This window comes from Macaca mulatta, chromosome 16 (assembly GCF_049350105.2).
Source record: "Macaca mulatta isolate MMU2019108-1 chromosome 16, T2T-MMU8v2.0, whole genome shotgun sequence".
Lineage (NCBI taxonomy): Eukaryota > Metazoa > Chordata > Mammalia > Primates > Cercopithecidae > Macaca > Macaca mulatta.
The window spans coordinates 47,286,147-47,304,710 of record NC_133421.1 but is presented as its reverse complement, the minus strand read 5'-3'; the positions used below and the strand labels follow the sequence as shown (position 1 = coordinate 47,304,710).

General features: G+C 38.5%; 1 protein-coding gene across 8 annotated transcripts in view; it reads left to right on the top strand.

The window, feature by feature from the left end:
- AATF (apoptosis antagonizing transcription factor) overlaps positions 1 to 18,564 on the top strand; it is a 370,250-nt gene that overhangs the window by 289,739 nt on the left and 61,947 nt on the right. For 7 of the 8 annotated variants that reach the window (XR_013405814.1, XR_013405813.1, XM_077969533.1 and 4 more), the window contains 4 exon segments: positions 10,111 to 10,225; positions 12,339 to 12,540; positions 13,059 to 13,223; positions 14,603 to 14,686. Coding sequence is in view for 5 of the 8 variants with exons in the window: in XM_077969533.1 (XP_077825659.1) it covers positions 10,111 to 10,225; positions 12,339 to 12,540; positions 13,059 to 13,223; positions 14,603 to 14,686 (566 nt within the window). In the remaining 3 variants the exon portion in view is untranslated. 8 annotated transcript variants of the gene reach the window in all.

The following is an 18,564-nucleotide window of genomic DNA, read 5'->3' as shown; positions in this document are numbered from 1 at the left end:
GCTTAGGCGAGTGTGTGGTACTTAGCAGGTCCTTACTGAGTATTAACTATTAATCTGAATACTGATAGTACAATCTTTTAAGGATATAGCACTTGGGCCACAATATTTGTTTTCCTCTTCTTGAAAGGATTTTGTGAATAAAGACAGTACTATACATACAGTTAGTTCTTTGAAGACTTGAAATGCACATGTAAAAAGTACATACCAAGGAAGATATTAGGATTTTTTTTTTCAGTTATTCATTCAATAACATTTGCCAACACCAAACGTACCCAGGTGAATAGTTAACAGTTTCTGCTCTCAAGGAGCTCATAGTAAGGTGTAGTTACAGGGAAGCTGCTTTTAAAGCATCATTTAAGTGTTTTTACATAAACACTGCCTCTCAAAGTGTTTCATTTTGAGTTGGAGAATAAACAACCCTCAGCCTTACTAGTATTAAAAGAAACACAATTAAAACAATCTTTTATTTTCTGAGTCTCAGTGTTTCCATTTAAGCGATGGTAATTACTGAATTTTTAGGAGAATGCATTGTAATATGCCTAGCAAAAATTGCTAATTGTTTTTGTTTTTCAATTCCTGTCTGGCAAAATGGCTTTGAGACACTATAAGATAATAGCCCGATTGTCTTATAGTTGGCATATTAAAATAAAGAAAATGTTGTTTGACTACTTACTTAACAAAAGGTCAGTTTGTTGAAGATACATAGTTGATATTAAAGTTAGGAAGTATGTAGTCTACATTTTGTTTGCTTGTCAACATTTAGATTTGGAAGTGGTAGTGTGATCATATTCTGCCGTGCGACTTAGGCAACATCTCTCTAAATGAAGAAAACATTTGTAGAATACCTTTTATGGCCCAGGTGATGTGTTGGATGCTGGATGACAGGCTGAAGCTGCCCTGAAGCAGCTTTAAGGTGGTGAAATCAGACTCACAGTACAAAATGGGTAAGTGTTGTAACGATATGAAGGATCCTGAGAGAGGACTAATTAATTCTGCATGGAATCTGTGTTTTAGAAAGGTATTTTCTGAATCTCCATTTTCATCAGTTTTTTCCAGACCCATACTATATAGAGAGAATTTGTGGGCATTTGGTTAGAGACAGTTTCACCACAGCAGAGGCTGTTTTTTTAAAGATGTTATAATATGAAAGAGTCAGACTTCTTAAAAATCAGAGGGGGTTACTTGGATTGTGGTTCTAATTTTATTTTTAATAAGTTTCCTTTCTTCACAGTTTATTTTAAATTTTAATAAAATTTTTAAATTATAAGAGTAATACATGCTTATAAAATATTCAAACAGTTCAAAAGTATATCAAATAAAAATGAAAGTATCGCCACTCTCCCTGAGTAACTACTGTAAGACAGTTTAAACAATTACAGTACTTGTAAATAAACTTGGTTTTTAACTACCTCATATTCTGAACATTTACTCTTTTCTGTTTAAAGGGGGAGAGTAAATTTTCCTTTTTGACAAAGTGCTCAGTAGCGATGGAGGTGGTCTAGGAACTGTGAAGTGGAAGGTAACTGTAGTAGATTTCAGGAAGTACATTGATCAGCTAGATTGCTGCGTCCTATAGGGCTTTTTAAGGATTTATTGACATACTTCATCAAGGTATTTGAGAGAGTATTCAGGGAAACCTAAGAAATTCTGCAGTTCTTTTCCCTTCCTTATAAATTCATGCCTGGTCAGAAATTACAGCTTGAGTGGGATGTCCCTCCACAGAACTCAAATGCACACTATCTATCATGTTACTTAGTGTGGCAGTAATGTAAAATGGTAAGAATTTTTTTTCTTTTTGTTTCTTTCTATGAGGAGACTCACCCAACATATATTTTATCATATGTTTCTTCATCTCTCCCCTATTTCAACTTCTACTTACTCCCCCAATTCCCCACATCATTCTCTTAAGAGAAAAAAATAAGTTTTGTCCACTGAGTCCTCTTTCTTATTTGATTTAATATATCTTGGGTTGAATGTTTCTCACAAAAACACTTTGCATTCAGAATTAGCCTATCAAGTTGTTTCCTCCGTAGACTCCTCCATAGATCGCACGCCTTCTGCTGTGGTGCCCTCTGAGATATGAAAACCCATGTCTGCTTTTGGCTTAGCCTTCATGATTTTAGAATATAAGTCTCTACGCTCTGCTTTGAAGTTATCCTTGTGGTTATTTTGTACCATAAAATAATCTGTGGACTACTTTTAGTCTACAGAACTCACCAGCATACTGGGCCAGAAGTCCTCACACTATTCCAGTTAAAACCATGGTCCTCATAATAGCACACACATTTATCTAAATCTGAATATATATACATGCATACCTGTGTATGTGTATATATACTTGGATATCTAAAAATTCTAGTTGGCCATATGTTGGAAATGATAGCAACTTCTCCAAATGGTTGATGTTGAGGAATTTGTAACCTGCAGTCCTCTGTCTTACTGGTAACGCCATTCTGCTTGGGGAATATAGAACAAGCCCAAACAGTAATACTGACAGAATTCGGAATTATGATACAGTGGAGCCTTCATGCAATTCTTTGTTGAAGAAGTTAGGGCCTAAATGTTAAGGCTTATTGTTATTCTGAGTTGATAATCTCTGCCTTGCTTTAATAATTTTTCCTCATGCCTGGGTAGCCCGCGAGTTGCACAATAATCACTCACACAGCTTTGTAATCAATGCCCAAAGTAATAGGATTCCTCTGGCCACCGGCAATTAATAAATTTGTGTCTTTTTTAAAACACTAGCAAGTCGGGCCTGAAATACGACTGACTGGCTCTCCTCATTTGCATATTTATTGCAGTGGAAAAATTCTTACCAGATGATTGATGCTGAGCCTGCCTCTTGAATTCCAAGCAGCACATTATTATGAAATGAAAAATGCCGGCCATACAGTTGATTAAAGTTGAAGACAGTGGAATCGGTGTTTTTTAAGATTGTGGGAGAATTAAAGGCATATTTTAATAGATGTTGACAAGAAGTGAACTAACAAAAGCAAAGCAAAGGATTTGCTTGAAAAGATTTAATCAAACGTCTTTCTTGGGGGATTAATTGCCGGGGATGACTAGTGCAAGTGGCAGGCTTGTGTGGATTTGAATGAAAAGTATTGTTCTCAGGCCAATATATCGTGTGTCATTTTGACCTATAGTTTAGCTCTAGTTCTAGAGTTACTTTTAGAGGAGAAAAAAATGCTCTCGTAATCTGTAAATTCCAATTCAATGAATTTATCTGGGGTAATACGAATGTGGGAGTTTATGTGTACTTGTACATAAATAATTGTAATGTTTGTATATTTATTTAAAAACAACTGTATAGATATTTAAAAACTGATAAGGTAAACTTTATTTACTTTATATACTCACTCTTCCTGTTCTCACTTCACGCCATTTCCAGAAATTATACTTATTGGTTTATAATCTAATTAATGAACTGTGTGTCAATGCCCAAACTTATTCCTCACTTACAGTTTTGTTTATGTTGGACAGCCTAGATGAATCAGGGAAAAAATAAAGCTGTTATGTGAAAATGGTTTTTAGATTGGTGACATTTTATATATAGAATGCTTGCATATGGGTAGCATATAAATGAATACCTAATGTAGGAGTCTGTGAATACTGTCCAATCCTAGTACAACCAGAGCTTAAGATTTTTACCATGTAAAATATGATTTTTGATAGTAATATGCCTTGTTTTTACAGCATTTAAAAAATTCTAAAATGCCTTAATATATAATAACACAGTTACTATTTTTACCTTATTCTGTGAGATCAACAAGCAAAGGCTTTCACGTTTTATAAATGAGAAAATTGACACTCAGAGAGATTAAATGGGTCCATTCAGCATAACATGACTAGTTAGTGACAATGTCAGTTAAAATACAGGGCCGCTAACCCCCAGTAAAGTACTGTTTACATTTATTCTCTACTGAAAATTATTCCTAAAGCTGGTGGCCAGATGCTTAGGTTAAATCTTGGTAATATGATGAAGCATATGTCCTTCTTAATCTCCTCTTAAGGGAAAGACCTTTGGAAATGGACCATGTAGGGTAAAATAAGCATATATATTCTTGACAGTATCCATTTGTTTTGTGGCCATGTGCCAAGAGGGAGAGGGAAGAAAGTATATGAATCTTTGCTGCTTTTCTTAACTTTAAACTCTTGTAATAATTGGGAGAAAAATTAGAGATGAATTAGAAACTGTTGATTCATTCTGTTTGTTATTCACAGGGTTGAACAACTATAATTCAGTCCTGTGTGAATAATAGAATTTTTAAAAATTGGTGTTTATTTGTTTGTTTTGGCTGGGAAGAATTCATTGTTGGATTTGAGCCTCTGGGAGAGAGTCTTTCCCTCACTCTTGTCTGCTCTGGCTTGGAGGAGACCTACCACCTGCAGCAAAGGATTGTCTCATTGTCTCAGATTTTACATGCCATCTAGGAGGAAATGCAGCCCTAATATTGCAAAGAAATAAGAATTGCCTTCTGTCTTCTAAATCTCTTTATAGGAAGTTGTCCAGGTATTGGGCCACTGGTGACATTTACTTTGATAAACTTTTTTTTTTTTTTTTTTGGTGGTTAGAAGCACAGATTTGCAGATTTCATCTCTGGCAGGTCTCTTGACACTTTGATGCATGGTAGTGCTATCCCTGAATGGAGCCTAAATACTTCAGGGCTACTTTCTGACTGGGTGAAGGGGTGTATAAAATGAGAACATATGAGAGAGTATTAACAGAAAGGCACACTTTGATTTACTGATATTGGCTCTCTGCTTTCTTGTTGGATTGATATGCTGCCTAATATATCTGCAATGGATTTTTAAAAAACTGACTTGACCAAAATAAAAAGGCTCATGTAGCTACTTGAAAGTGGCCCTTAAAAGTTGTAGTCTTTTGTTGGACACTTTCACAATTCTTGAGTATGCTACATGTTAGAGTCAAATTCTGACTTGTATGTTGAGGACAAGTAGCTATAAATAATGTAGGCTGCTTTGCAGCTTATTCTCTGGGTGGATCTTGATTTTATTTTTTATGTCATAGACACATGGTACTTATTGGAATTAAGGGCCAGATGCTTTGCTCTTCTTGTTCTTTTAATTTTTTCTTTTTCTTTTTTGAGACAGGGTCTTGCTTCGTTACCCATACCTGAGTGCAGTGGGATGATCGTGGGTCACTGCAGCCTTGAACTTCTGGGCTCAAGCAATCCTCCCACCTCAGCCTCCCAAGTATCAGGGACTATCAGCATGTGCCACCACGCCTGGCTGATTTTATTCTTCTTCTTCTTTTTTGGGGGGGGTACAGTCAGGGTCTCACTGTGTTATATAGGCAGGTCTCAAACTCCTGGGTTCAAATGATCCTCCCCTTTGGCCTCCCAAAGTGTTGGGTTTACAGGCATGAGCCACAGTAACCAGCCTCAATTTTTTTTGTGTGGTACACAACATATAACAAAATTTACTATACTAACCATTTTTAAGTGTACAGTTTAATAGTGTTAAATATATTCACATTGTTGTACAACCAATTTCCAGAACTTTTTCATCTTGCAAAACTGAAACTCAACCCATTACACAACAACTCCCCATTTGCCTCTTTCTCCAACCTCTGGTAACCACCATTCTGCTTTTCTCTCTGTGGTTTTGACTACCATAGGTACTTCGTATATTGGAAATAGTATTTGTCTTTTCCTAACTGGCTTATTTTACTTAGCATAATGTCCTCAAGGTTTATTCATGTTGCAGCATGTCAGAATTTTTTTCCTTTTTAAGTCTGAATAATATTCCATTGTTTTTTCTCTTTTTTTGTTGTTGTTTTTTTGTTTTTTGTTTGTTTGTTTTTGAGTAGGCTCAGTTTGAAGGATTATAGATAACTCTTTTCTATACAAAGATGAACTGGGATGGTAGGATTATTTATTATATTCTGGTTTTGGGATTTTTTTAGTGGTTTTTTTTTTTTTCCTTCAGACAGACCCTTGCTCTGTTGCCCAGGCTGGAGTGCAGTGGCATGATTTTGGCTCACTGCAACCTCCCTGTCCTGGGTTCAAGTGATCCTTCCACCTCAGCCTCCCGAGCAGCTAGGACTACAGGCATGCGCCACCACACCTGGCTAATTTTTTGTATTTTTAGTAGAGATGGGGTTTCACCGTGTTAGTCAGGATGGTCTCCATCTCCTGACCTGGTGACCGCCTGCCTCGGCCTCCCAAAGTACTGGGATTACAGGCGTGAGCCACCACGCCTGGTCCAGGTGGTTTTTTTTTTAATAAAGCTTATCATTTTAAGTGGACAGTTCATTGTCATTAAGGATATTCACATTGTTGTACAACCATCACCACCACCCACCTCCAGAACCTTTTCATGATCCCAAACTGAAACTCTGTATCCATTAAACAATAATTCCCCATTTCCCCTCTTCTCAGCCCCTAGTAACTACTACTGGACTTTCTGTCTCTATGAATTTAACTATTTTAAGTACCTCATGCGGAATTATACAGTGTTTTTCCTTTTGCAACTGACTTATTTCACTTAGCCTGATTATTTCAAAGTTCCTTCTAGGAAAAGTTTTTTTAGTGTTTCTTTTTTTTTAATTTTTAAAAATTTTATTGTTAGAGACAGGGTCTTGTTCTATCACCCGAGCTGGAGTATAGTGGCGTGATCACAGCTCACTGCAGCCTCGACCTCCCAGGCTCAAGGGATCCTCCCACCTCAGCCTCCCAAGTAGCTAGGACTACTGGTGTACACTGCCATACCTGGCTAATTTTTGTATTTTTTTATAGAGACAGGGTCTCGCTACATTGTCTGGGCTGGTCTTGAACTCCTGGTCTCAAGCAGTTCGCCCACCTCAGCCTCCCAGAGTGCTGTGATTACAGGTGTCAGCCACCACATCAGGCCTTAGTTTTTTTGGTTTTTGTTTTCGAGATGGAGTCTCACTCTGTTGCCCAGACTGGAGTGCAGTGGTGCAGTCTCGGCTCACCGCAACCTCCACCTCACGGGTCCAAGTGATTCTCCTACCTCAGCCTCCCGAGTAGCTAAGACTACAGGCGTGCGCCCCCACACCTGGCTGATTTTTTTGTATTTTTAGTAGAGACGGGGTTTCACCATGTTGACCAGGCAGGTCTTGAACTCCTGAGCTCAAGTGATTTGCCCGCCTCATCCTCCCAAAGTGCTGGGATTACAGGTGTGAGCCACTGTTCCCGGACTGATTTTTTTCTTGAGATAGAGAGCAACTGGTTGAGAATCTTGATTTGGAACAAAGGCATTTTGAGTTTTTTAGGTGATAGTTATGTGTTACAAATTCTCCCAAGTGGTATGATATGCAGATTATAAAGGATTACAGAATTTAGAAATGATGTAATCAAAGACCTTATTTTAAACAAGGATGTCATATTTATGTAGTTTTATATGCGTATTATTTGAAGGAATGCAAAGTAGTTATTGGACCATTGAGTTCCTTCTGACTAGTCTGAGATGGTTCTCTCAGGTAGGTTGGTTCCCAGGCCTGACCCTGAAATAGAATGCTGTAGTATGAAATACATGGAGAACTTATCTAACTCATGTATTGGTGGCCTATTGATGGAAAAAGTTGGGATATAAACTAGTGAGAAGGCTGCTCATGCTGGACAGGGTAGAAGCAGAAAAGAATAAGACATAAAAATCGTTTAACCTAAGTTTGTGTGGGCTGCAGTTTATGTGAAATGTAAATATACGAATACCGGGATTGTTGAATGGAAGTAGGGATGCTTGTGAGACTAAAGTTACGTAAATGAAAGATGGAAGGAGTGATAGAAGCATGGCCAGAGATAAATGGGCAATTATTAGCAACAGTAAGAATGGAAAACACAGAATTCAGCAACCAATTAAACTTCTAGAATGAGAGCACCCAAATGTGAGTGATCTATGAAAACACATTAAACAACGCAGAGATTCAGACAGGGAGAGTATTAGGTAGGAAAACAAAAGTTCTGTTTCTGACACAGTATGTGTGAAGGAGTGATGGAACAACTACATGAAGATTTTCTGGCAGTCACTGGAAATGTGAGAGTTTGATTATAGGAGAGATGTCTGAGTGCTTTCAACACATAAATGGTGACTCTGTGTCTAGTTAGCCCCTTAAGTAGTATTATTCTGATAGAGGAGGTAAGAATTCTGTTGTCAGAGGACCCGTTTTGTTTTTTGTCAGGGGGATTTTGGAGACAGCGTCTTGCTCTGTTGCCCAGGCTGGAGTGTAGTGGCATAATCATAGTTCACTGTAACTTCAAACTCCTGGGCTCCAGCAATCCTCCCATCTCAGCCTCCCAAGTAGTTGGGACTACAGTGCACACCACCAAAACCAGCTAGTTTAAAAAAATTTTTTGTAGAGCCAGAGTCTTACTGTGGTACCAGGCTGGACTCAAACTCCTGTGCCCAAGCAATCATCCTGTCCCGGCCTCCCAAAGTTTTTTTTTGTTAGTTTCATTTTTGTTTTTTGAGACAGAGTCTCACTCTGTTGCCCAGGCTGGAGTAAAGTGGCATGATCTCAGCTCTCTGCAACTTCCGCCTCTCAGGTTCAAGCGATTCTCCAGCCTCAGCCTTCCAAGTAGCTGGGATTACAGGCACACACCACCATGCCCAGCTAATTTTTGTACTTTTAGTAGAGGTGGGGTTTTGCCATGTTGGCCAGGCTGGTCTCGATCTCCTGACCTCAGGTGATCCACCCGCCTCCGCCTCCCAAAGTGCTGGGATTATAGGCATGAGCCATTGCACCTGGCCTCCAAAGTTCTGAGATTACAGGCACAAGCACTGGCCCTGGCTGAGGATGAGGTTTGTTCTGTGTGTGTGGTTTTTTTTTTGAAACAGGGTCTCACCTTCACTCTGTTGCTCAGGCTGAAGTGCCGTGATCACTGCTCACTGCAGCCTCAACCTCCTGGGCTCAAGCGATCTTCCCACCTCAGGGCCCATGCCTGGCTAAATTTTTTTTGTTTTGTTTTTTTGGTTAGAGCCGGGGTCTCACTATGTTGCCCAGGCTGGTCTTGAAACTCCTGGACTCAAGCACTCCTCCCCGAGGATGAGTGTTTTTTTGTTTTGTTTTGTTTTGTTTTTTCCAGACAGAATCTTGCTCTGTCGTTCAGGCCAGAGTGCAGTGGTGTGATCTTGGCTTACTGCAACCTCCGCCTCCTGGGTTCAAGCAATTCTCCAGCCTCAGCTTCCCAAGTAGCTAGGGTTACAACCATCCACCACCACCCCCAGCTAATTTTTTTGTGTTTTTTTTAAGTAGAGACGGGGTTTCACCATGTTGGCTAGGCTGGTCTCAAATTCCTGACCTTGTGATCCACCCATCTTGGCCTCCCAAAGTGTTGGGATTATAGGCATGAGCCACAGCCCCCAGCCGACCAGTTTTTATTCTAAAAGTTTTTATCCATAGACTATATACTTAATCTTGACCAGCTCTATTATAGATGCATCTTATTGGCTCCAAGGAGAACCGGTGAGAGTATATTCTCAATGCCCAGATTTTTAACATACAATTCAATACTGCAAATAGGAAGTCATTAGCTTGGGTTTTCATATGTGAACAGGAGCTTTTCCATAAGGATATGAGTTGAGAGAGTGAAGGATGTGGCAGCTCAAACCAGAGGCACATGAGATCTCCTGGGGGCAAAGCGGAAGGTGATGGTGGTGGGGATGGCTAGACAAAGTCCTACTCTTTAGGAGAAAAGAAGGAAGTGCTCAAGGAGCTGACTGATAAGGAATAGTCCAGGAGGTCAGCGGGTAACCTGTAGGAAGATACCTAAGAAACTTAACACCAACGGAACAAATTAATGGTTATAATGAGAGGTGGGGGAGGAGTTTGTCAAACTTAATACATTTAAGAGCTGACAATGTATTGGACTCTCACTATTTGCAGACACTTTTCTAAGCACCTTACATGCATGATCTTGCATGTTCCTCACAACAATCCTGTGAGGTCAGCAACGTTGTTATTTCCATTTGGGAATATTTCAGAGAGTATTTAGTTTCTGTGTGTATCCTGCACCTCCCCTTCACTCTCCGCAGCCAGAATTGCTCAGGAGTCATGAATTATAGGCATCACCTACTTAGGAAAATTGTAGATAATTAATTGTCCTTTCTCTGTCTTTTATTTCCTAGGTCACAAGGCACTTAAAGCATTGTTGAGGTCATTGGTAGATCTTCAGGAAGAGTTGCTTTTCCAGTACCCAGACACTAGATACCTAGTAGATGGGACAAAGCCCAATGCGGGAAGGTAAGAGAACAGAACCATGGAGTTGCTTATTTTCTTTTCATTTGGATAGTTTCCCATCATTTATGAAGGAGAAAGCCAAGTTCTCTTCAGGCAGATATTAATGTTAGTAAAATAGAGTCTCATATTTCACTGGTGGTCAGGATGGCATGTAAGTTGGTGATTAGATTTTAGATTTTTATATTTAGTTGTACCTGATGTGCTTTGTGGTCTTAGACAAAAGACTTGCCTTCTCTTTAGATCTATTGGAATTAGAAGATAAAAGCACTTTCTTTTTTAGAGATGGGATCTTACGCTGTCATCCAGGCTGGAGTGCAGGGACATGATCACAGCTCACTGCAGCCTCAAACTCCTGGGCTCAAGCAGTCCTCCTGCTTCAGCCTCCCAAATAGCTGAGACTGCAGGCGCTTGCCACCATGCCTGGCTTTTTTTTTTTTTTTTTTGTAGAGACAGGGTCTTGCTGTGTTTCCTTATCTGGTCTCAAACTCCTGGGCTCAAGCCATCCTTCTACCTCAGCTTCCTAAAGTGCTGGGATTATAAGCATGAGCCACTTAACTTGGCCAAAAGCACATTTTTAAAATATTAATGCTTAATTAATGTCGGTTTATGAAACATTCTGTGCCCATACCATATATTCCAGTCACTGGTCACAGCCATCTCCTTTGAATAAAAACTGTTATTGTGAAAGATGGAAAAATTTCAGAAAACAGCAAAATAATTATTTTTTCCCCCTGAAATTATTACATTGATGAAGATTTTCCCCTTTTTATCTACACCTGCTGTATATACCTGCTTGCTTTTTTTTCCCTCGAGCTTGTCTTTTGTTTCATTTTTTATCTACTGAACTAGTTGGGAGGACAAAAAAGAAGCTCACATTTGTTGAGCACCTATGGGGGTCAGTAATCCAGTGAGTGCAATTGGCAGATAGTTGGAGGTTGTATTACATTGCCATGGCAGTTGCATAGATGGTACTGCAAGTTAGCGCTAATTCTGTTGCCTACCGCTTTGAGTTGTCTTCACGTTCAGCTTCTCTTGTATTTGATTCAACTAATATTATTCATCTTTCCTTAACAGTTGGTTACAGAGAGATACATTTCCCTTATTGATTTGGGGATTAAAGTTGTAGAAATATGATTGTATGTTTAATTTTTAAAGACTGTCCTATAATACTACAGGCCTGGTTCATACACATTTCTAGTAATTCTTTTAAAACCTCATTTATTTTGACGGTTTGCTTACCTTTTAAAAAATATTTTGAAACTAGTTCTTTTTATATTCATTTTAAAAGTTACATGAGGCTGGGCATGGTGGCTCATGCCTGTATTCCCAGCACTTTGGGAGGCCGAGACTGGTGGATCACTGGAGGCCAGGAGTTTGAAACCAGCTTGGCCAACATAGTGAAACCCCATCTTTACTAAAAATACAAAAAAAAATTAGTCAGGCATGGTTGCACACACCTGTAATCCCAGCTACCCATGAGGCTGAGGCATGAGAATTGCTTGAACCCAGAAGTGGAGGTTGTAGTGAGCCAAGGTCGTGCCACTGCACTCCAGCCTGGGTAACAGAGCAAGACTGTCTCAAAAAAAAAAAGCTACACAGGTTTTTGATTGATCTCATGAATATTTCTCAAAGAACAAAAGCCATCCTCATATCCTTGGTGTTATTTCAAATGGAGACAGAACAGGTAAGGCCTAAATATTCTCTGTCCTTCATGGATGCAGCTGGAAACCATCATTCTTAGCAAACTATCACAAGAACAGAAAACCAAACACCGTATGTTCTCACTCATAGGTGGGAACTGAACAATGAGATCACTTGGACTCAGGGAGGGGAACATCACACACAGGGGCCTATCATGGGGAGGGGGGAGCGGGGAGGGATTGCATTGGGAGTTATACCTGATGTAAATGACGAGTTGATGGGTGCGGCACACCAATATGGCACAAGTATACATATGTAACAAACCTGCACATTAGGCACATGTACCCTACAACTTAAAGTATAATAATAATAAATAAATTTAAAAAAAAATTCTCTGTCCTTTATGTGAGCCTACTTTTTAAAATTTAAGTAATGTTTGTTTACACTGGACGTAGTATTCTTACTGGTTTTCTAGTGAGGAGATTTCTAGTGAAGACGATGAGCTAGTAGAAGAGAAGACGCAGCAACGAAGAAGGGTCCCTGCAAAGAGGAAGCTGGAGATGGAGGACTATCCCAGCTTCATGGCAAAGCGCTTTGCTGACTTTACAGTCTACAGGAACCGCACACTTCAGAAATGGCACGATAAAACCAAACTGGCTTCTGGAAAACTGGGGAAGGCAAGTGTGTGTATGCATGCGTGTATGTGTAAGATAGGTTGTGGAAACCTGAAGTTTTAAGAAATTGGAACTACAGCTCATTTATATGGATGTTGTCATGATGTAATGGTAATCATTCATTTCTGTAGCAAAATCTACTGAACTTCTGGCACTGGGGTTTATACGATTCAGACTTGGGATTTTAACTTTATTAGAAAGAATGTTTTATTCTTAAAATTCAGGCCTCGTAAGTGTTCAAGTGCTGAAAATACAAATACTTTAAAGGAGTGGATTTCAAAGCAATAATTATTAAAGTATCAGAAGTTAATCTCCGAGTGTAGAAAAATGATATGACCTGCTTAAGACTTTTTTTTTTAAAGAACAATTATAGCCACTCACAAACTCAGTCCTTTACGGAAAGTCTCTCCTGAAAAAATGATTGTCTGTCTCTCTGCTGACACAGAAAGATAGAGAAACCAATGTAGCTGCCTTCAGCACTGATTTTCTGCATTATCTGACGCTACTTAATGTTGTTGCAGGGTTTTGGTGCCTTTGAACGCTCAATTTTGACTCAAATCGATCATATTCTGATGGACAAGGAGAGATTACTTCGAAGGACACAGACCAAGCGCTCTGTCTATCGAGTTCTTGGCAAACCTGAGGCAGCAGCTCAGCCTGTCCCAGAGAGTTTGCCAGGGGAACCGGTAAGAACTCTGTGATGCAGAGTGATTATGGGGAATAGCTTTTATGAGGCTAATTAGCTGAAAAACTTGTAGCTATTACCTGTTTGTATAAGAGGTTAGTGAGAGAAAGGAAAGCAACACTACTTTACTGGATTACTGAGAGAACCTTGAGTATATGTGAGAGGAGAGAGTTTTTAAGAATGGGGCTTCTATTAGCTCCTGTGTGTCATCTTCTCTTAATTTTGAGTTTGATGCAGGAGTCTGGTAGTGGAAGCATTCATAGTCCAATTTTCAAAATTCAGTTTTAAAGCCACTTCTGTAGAAATGTCAGTATTGAAACACGTGTGTACTTTAGGCTCAATGTTTGCCATTTAGGTCCTTTAGAAAGTGTCCAGAAGTGTAATAGTCAAATTTTTTTGTTTAAAGGAAACATTTAAAATTTTTTAATTAGAGAAGAAATATATACTTAATGCTTTTTTAGTTTATAGCCACTTGAAATGAAAAGTAAAATTCTCTACTCTGAAATCAGTTTCACTCCTAAGGTGAAAATTTTTTTTCTTTTTTTGTCAACTGCCTGTTAATGTAACTCCTGAGGTGAAATTTTCAATACTTAATAGTTGTAACAAGCTTACAGTTAATAAGTAATAGTTGTAACAAGCTTTTGGGTCTTTTCTATTTTTGTAACTATATATGTGCAAATAACAAACATATGTAAAAATATGGTTGCTTTTTTACTAAATGAGATAGACATTTATGTGTGTATAAATATGTAAAATATTACAACTGTATTTAAAGTCTCGCAACTTTTAAAATCTAATAAATCCTAGATACTCTTTCCATTTCATTACCTAGAGATCTACCTCATTTTTCCTAATGACCGCAAAGTATTCCATTGTATGAATATACACTGTCATTTATGCAAACAATGGATATTTTGTTGTCTCCAGTTTTAGAAACACTGCTACGGGAAAGATTCCTGTACATTTATTATGTGTTTGTATAAATATATGGATAGATTTCTTGAAGTGGAAGTGTTAAAGAAAATACACCAAATTCTGATAGATGTTGCCAAATTGCCTCCAAAAAGGCTGCATTAATTTCCAGTCCCTCCAGCTGTGTTCTCTGGTACTAAGTGTTGCCAGTTGTAGAGGTGAAAAATGGTATCTTCTCATTCTAATTTATACATATTTATCATATGTTTATTTATGGTTCTTTTTTCGTCAACTGCCTGTTAATGTTTTTGCCTGTTTTTATATTGGTTTTTTTGTTTTTTAATTTTAAGAACTTTTTATATCTTAAGGAAAACAGTGATTTGACTATTCTACATATTATTTATAGTAGCTACATTAATTAGATAACCTTATTGGAATTCACTCTTTTCTTACTCATTGTTGACATAGGAGATCCTTCCTCAAGCTCCTGCCAATGCTCATCTGAAGGACTTGGATGAAGAAATCTTTGATGATGATGACTTTTACCACCAGGTGAGACTTTTACACTCTCTTGTTACACATCAGGTTTTAGCATTTTAAAGCAGCTTATAGAATTCTCTGAACAAAGAAGTTGCTTATTTTGGAAGGATAGAGTCAGACAGTGAGTTAGAACTCCCGCGTTCAAAATTGACTTACAGTGTCATTGTGGATTTGTTGCTTTTCTTCTATTTTATGTTTTCCTTTTGAAATGAAAGCAGCTATAGCTACTTTGTTAGTTGTTGCTTGAGTGTAAATTATCTGTAAAACAGTTTCAGGTTTTATTTTTCTTTGAGTCAAGTGGGTTCTTCTTTCTGAGCCATTTTTGATGATGGAGGATTTGTTAGTTATTTGGTTTCTTGTCTCATTACTATTAGAATGGGACGTGGAGCTGGAGGACTGGGATCCCAGAGTTCTTGAATTGCACTACTGATTCTATTATCTGTTAAATCTTGTTCTTCATGTCTTTTTGTGCGTGTTGAAGTCAGTTAAGTATGTATTGAGATTGTCTGCAACTGTTGATTATAAAAGCATAGTGCATTTGAAGACACAGAATTGTTAGAAGTTGAAATATAGTCCAGTTCTCAATATGTTTTCACAGACTCCCCCACTTCTTTCCCTGATATTACTTTCTGCTGGCATGCTGTTCTTTTTAATGATGCCAGAGACTGTTAAGATAGACTAAACATTTGGGCTATTCTAGAGAACTGAAATAACTTCTTGTATTCCTGAGTCTCTTGATAAGTTACACTTTTTTTTTTTTTTTTTTTTTTTTTGAGATGGAGTCTCACTCTGTTACCCAGGCTGGAGTGCAGTGGTGCAATCTTGGCTCACTGCAAGCTCCGCCTCCCAGGTTCACGCCATTCTCCTGCCTCAGCCTCCGGAGTAGCTGGGACTACAGGTGTCCGTCACCACGCCCGGCTAATTTTTTGTATTTTTAGTAGAGACGGGGTTTCGCTGTGTTAGCCGGGAGGGTCTCGATCTCCTGACCTCATGATCTGCCCGCCGTGGCCTCCCATAGTGCTGGGATTACAGGCTGGAGCCACTGCGCCTGGCCAGATAAATTATACTTCTTAATAGAGTGTGTATTAGCCTGTACCCTTTCTAGCTTAGTGGAGAATTGAGGACACTGTTCAGCAGTGATATACCAGTTATTGTTGACCCATTGTTTATCAAGGTAATTTTTTTCTCTGTCAAATTTTTAATGTGCTAACTTTTGCCAAGTAATTTGCAACTGCTTGTTGAGGGTTTAGCCATGACTGCTGTACTGTGTATATGGATATGAAGAAAAGAACTTCTTAGGAAAATTACATGTAAAGTCAATATAGAACAAGTGATTTTATGTTGGGGATACCTCTGGTTTTGCCCTAAAAAGAGAAAGAGATTTTCTATTAATTTTTTTTATTCATTCTGTAATGTTTGATAAAATTATTGCTGTAAGTAAGTCTTAAAAGTAATGACGAGAGGGTATAGGAAAAAAGATTGGTGTGGCTGCAGCTGTTCCCTGTCAGAGGTCCTGATTCTTTTTTTCTCTTCTCTTATTATATTCATTTGTCAGAAGAGTAAGGAACTCTATTTTGTTCTGGAGTGTGTAAGGAAGTACCTGATATGGGATATTAATGCTGTATAATTGTGTGAGATCACGGGAGACAATCAAAAATGTTCCAATCCTCATTAATTGAAGTGTACATTGTTCGATGGAAAGTGCATCATAAATTAAATAGGCTTAATAAAATAAACTGAAATTACTGGGGAGAAGTTGCCTCTGTTGGCAGTCCTTAGTCTGAATTTTTTTTTTTTTTTTTTTTTGCCTGGAGGTCCGTTTAAAAAGAAATAGCATTACTTGATTGGCCCTTCATCCCAATTAATAATTTTAACTTCGATAAATTCTGATTTCAGAGTTATGACTAGTCACATCTTAACTTTTCCCCTTGCTGGTTAATTGGGGTGCTGGGGTTAATCTAAATTAAAACTTAAACTAATGGAGGTCAGCAAGGCAGCTGAAACACCTGAGTGAAACAAATGGGGCTGCCAGGCACAACTTTATCTTGGCTGTTTCCCAAGAGGGAAGTGGCAGCAAATTGGAGTTGTTTCAGCCTTCTGTAAAGGTGAATGATGGGTGACACTTGTTAATGTACAGCATCTCCGGAAGCATTCCAGATTGCTTTGCTGCTACACCAACTGCTGCCATCCATGCACAGTCAGTAGGAACTGGACCAGTTGCCAACATCTGGCAGCACAGCAAGGAATGGGTGCAAGTCTTGAAACCCTGCAGATTCTAAATATGGTGCTTAGAACTGTACAGGCTTTAATCACTTACCGCTCTTTGGCAGCAGGCTACGGCAGCTTATCCTAGCCTCGTACATCACATTCCGACATCTGCTGAGCTGCAAGGCAGCTGCACATTCATTTTCTTTTCTTGCCTTTTCTCTTTGCTTCCCATTCCCCTTCTTCTTCCCACTCCCCCTACCCTTCAGTTTTCCTCCCCCTCCCCAATATGCTGCCTGGGAGAGATGATCTGTAAAGATTACTGCTTCATTGTGTGCAAGTAATTGTGGTGATGCCAGGCCCTTGACAGACACAAGGTAGCACCTGTTCTGCTGACCTGGTTAATTTCTTCTGTTGAGTGGGATTTGCCAGAGATTGGAGCTGAAGCCAATTCAGTGATAAAGCTAAAGAAAATGGCTGTATGTTTTCTGTCACCTCCCAATTAAATTGGCTTCATAAAGTGCTTTCCTTTATTTGTCAGAGTAGTAAGCCTGAGCTAAGTGTTGCATTCAGAAGTGGTTCAGTATATTACAATGGGCCTGTGAGTTTTCATTTGTGTGTGTTTTTTTAACGTGATCATATATGGAAGAGCTGGGTGGTGAATATAATACATTCCCCCCTTTTTAAAACCATACTTGAAGCCAGACTCTTTGGGTTCATGTTTTGTAAGGAAGAGATTATAGCCACATTGAATTTTAATGTTCCATTGTAAGGGTTTAAAGGCTTACTTGGTTAATTCAGGTATCTTGAAGCTGTGTAAATGCCCTAACTACTGAGAATGATGTGTGGGGTCAGAACACTCCCCCTCTACACACACATACTCATTCACACTTTCATTCTTTGTTTCTTAATGGGCTTTAAGTTACCATAACTTTCAAAATATATTTGTATTATTTAATAAAGGTACATGTATATATGTATGTATATGTGTGTGTACATACATACATATGTATGTGTGTGGGCCGTAGAAGATAGTATCTGATATCCTAAATAATCTTATCGTTTTTAGAGCTGAAAAGAACCTTAGAGGAAACAGACCCTGAGACGTTAAGTAACCTTCTGACATCATATAGTAAATGGCAACACTGGTAGTTAATGTCAGGACTTCTTAGACCAAGTCTTGCTGTTTCCATACCTTTATTTCTTAAATATTTCATTCTTGAGCCATAAAGAGATTTCACTGTAGTATTACAGTTTTCAGTTTGTAAATAAATAAGCTTTATGTTAATAGAACCAGAAAAAGGGTTTTGTGTTAGAAAGTAATTTTTTTTCCTTAGAAGGCAAATGATTTATTGAACTTTTGTTACTTAACAATTCTAATGAAAAAATTAGCTTTATAGTTTTGTTACCAGTTTGTTTGGAAACTGGAATTGCTGAAAGCGTGAAGTATAGCCAATAGTGAAGGTTTTACAAGATAAACTGTTCACCTGCTTCAGAAAAGCATTGCGGGATTTTACTTCCAAATAGAATTACTTTACAGTTTGGCCTATTTCTTGTCAAAGCGCATTCCTAAAGGCAGTTTCACAAAACATGAAGGTTGTAAATGACCACGAAGGATGAGCCATTCAGAAATGTTTTCAGTGTCTGTTTGTTATTGTCGTGATCCTATCTGCTACTTTATAACA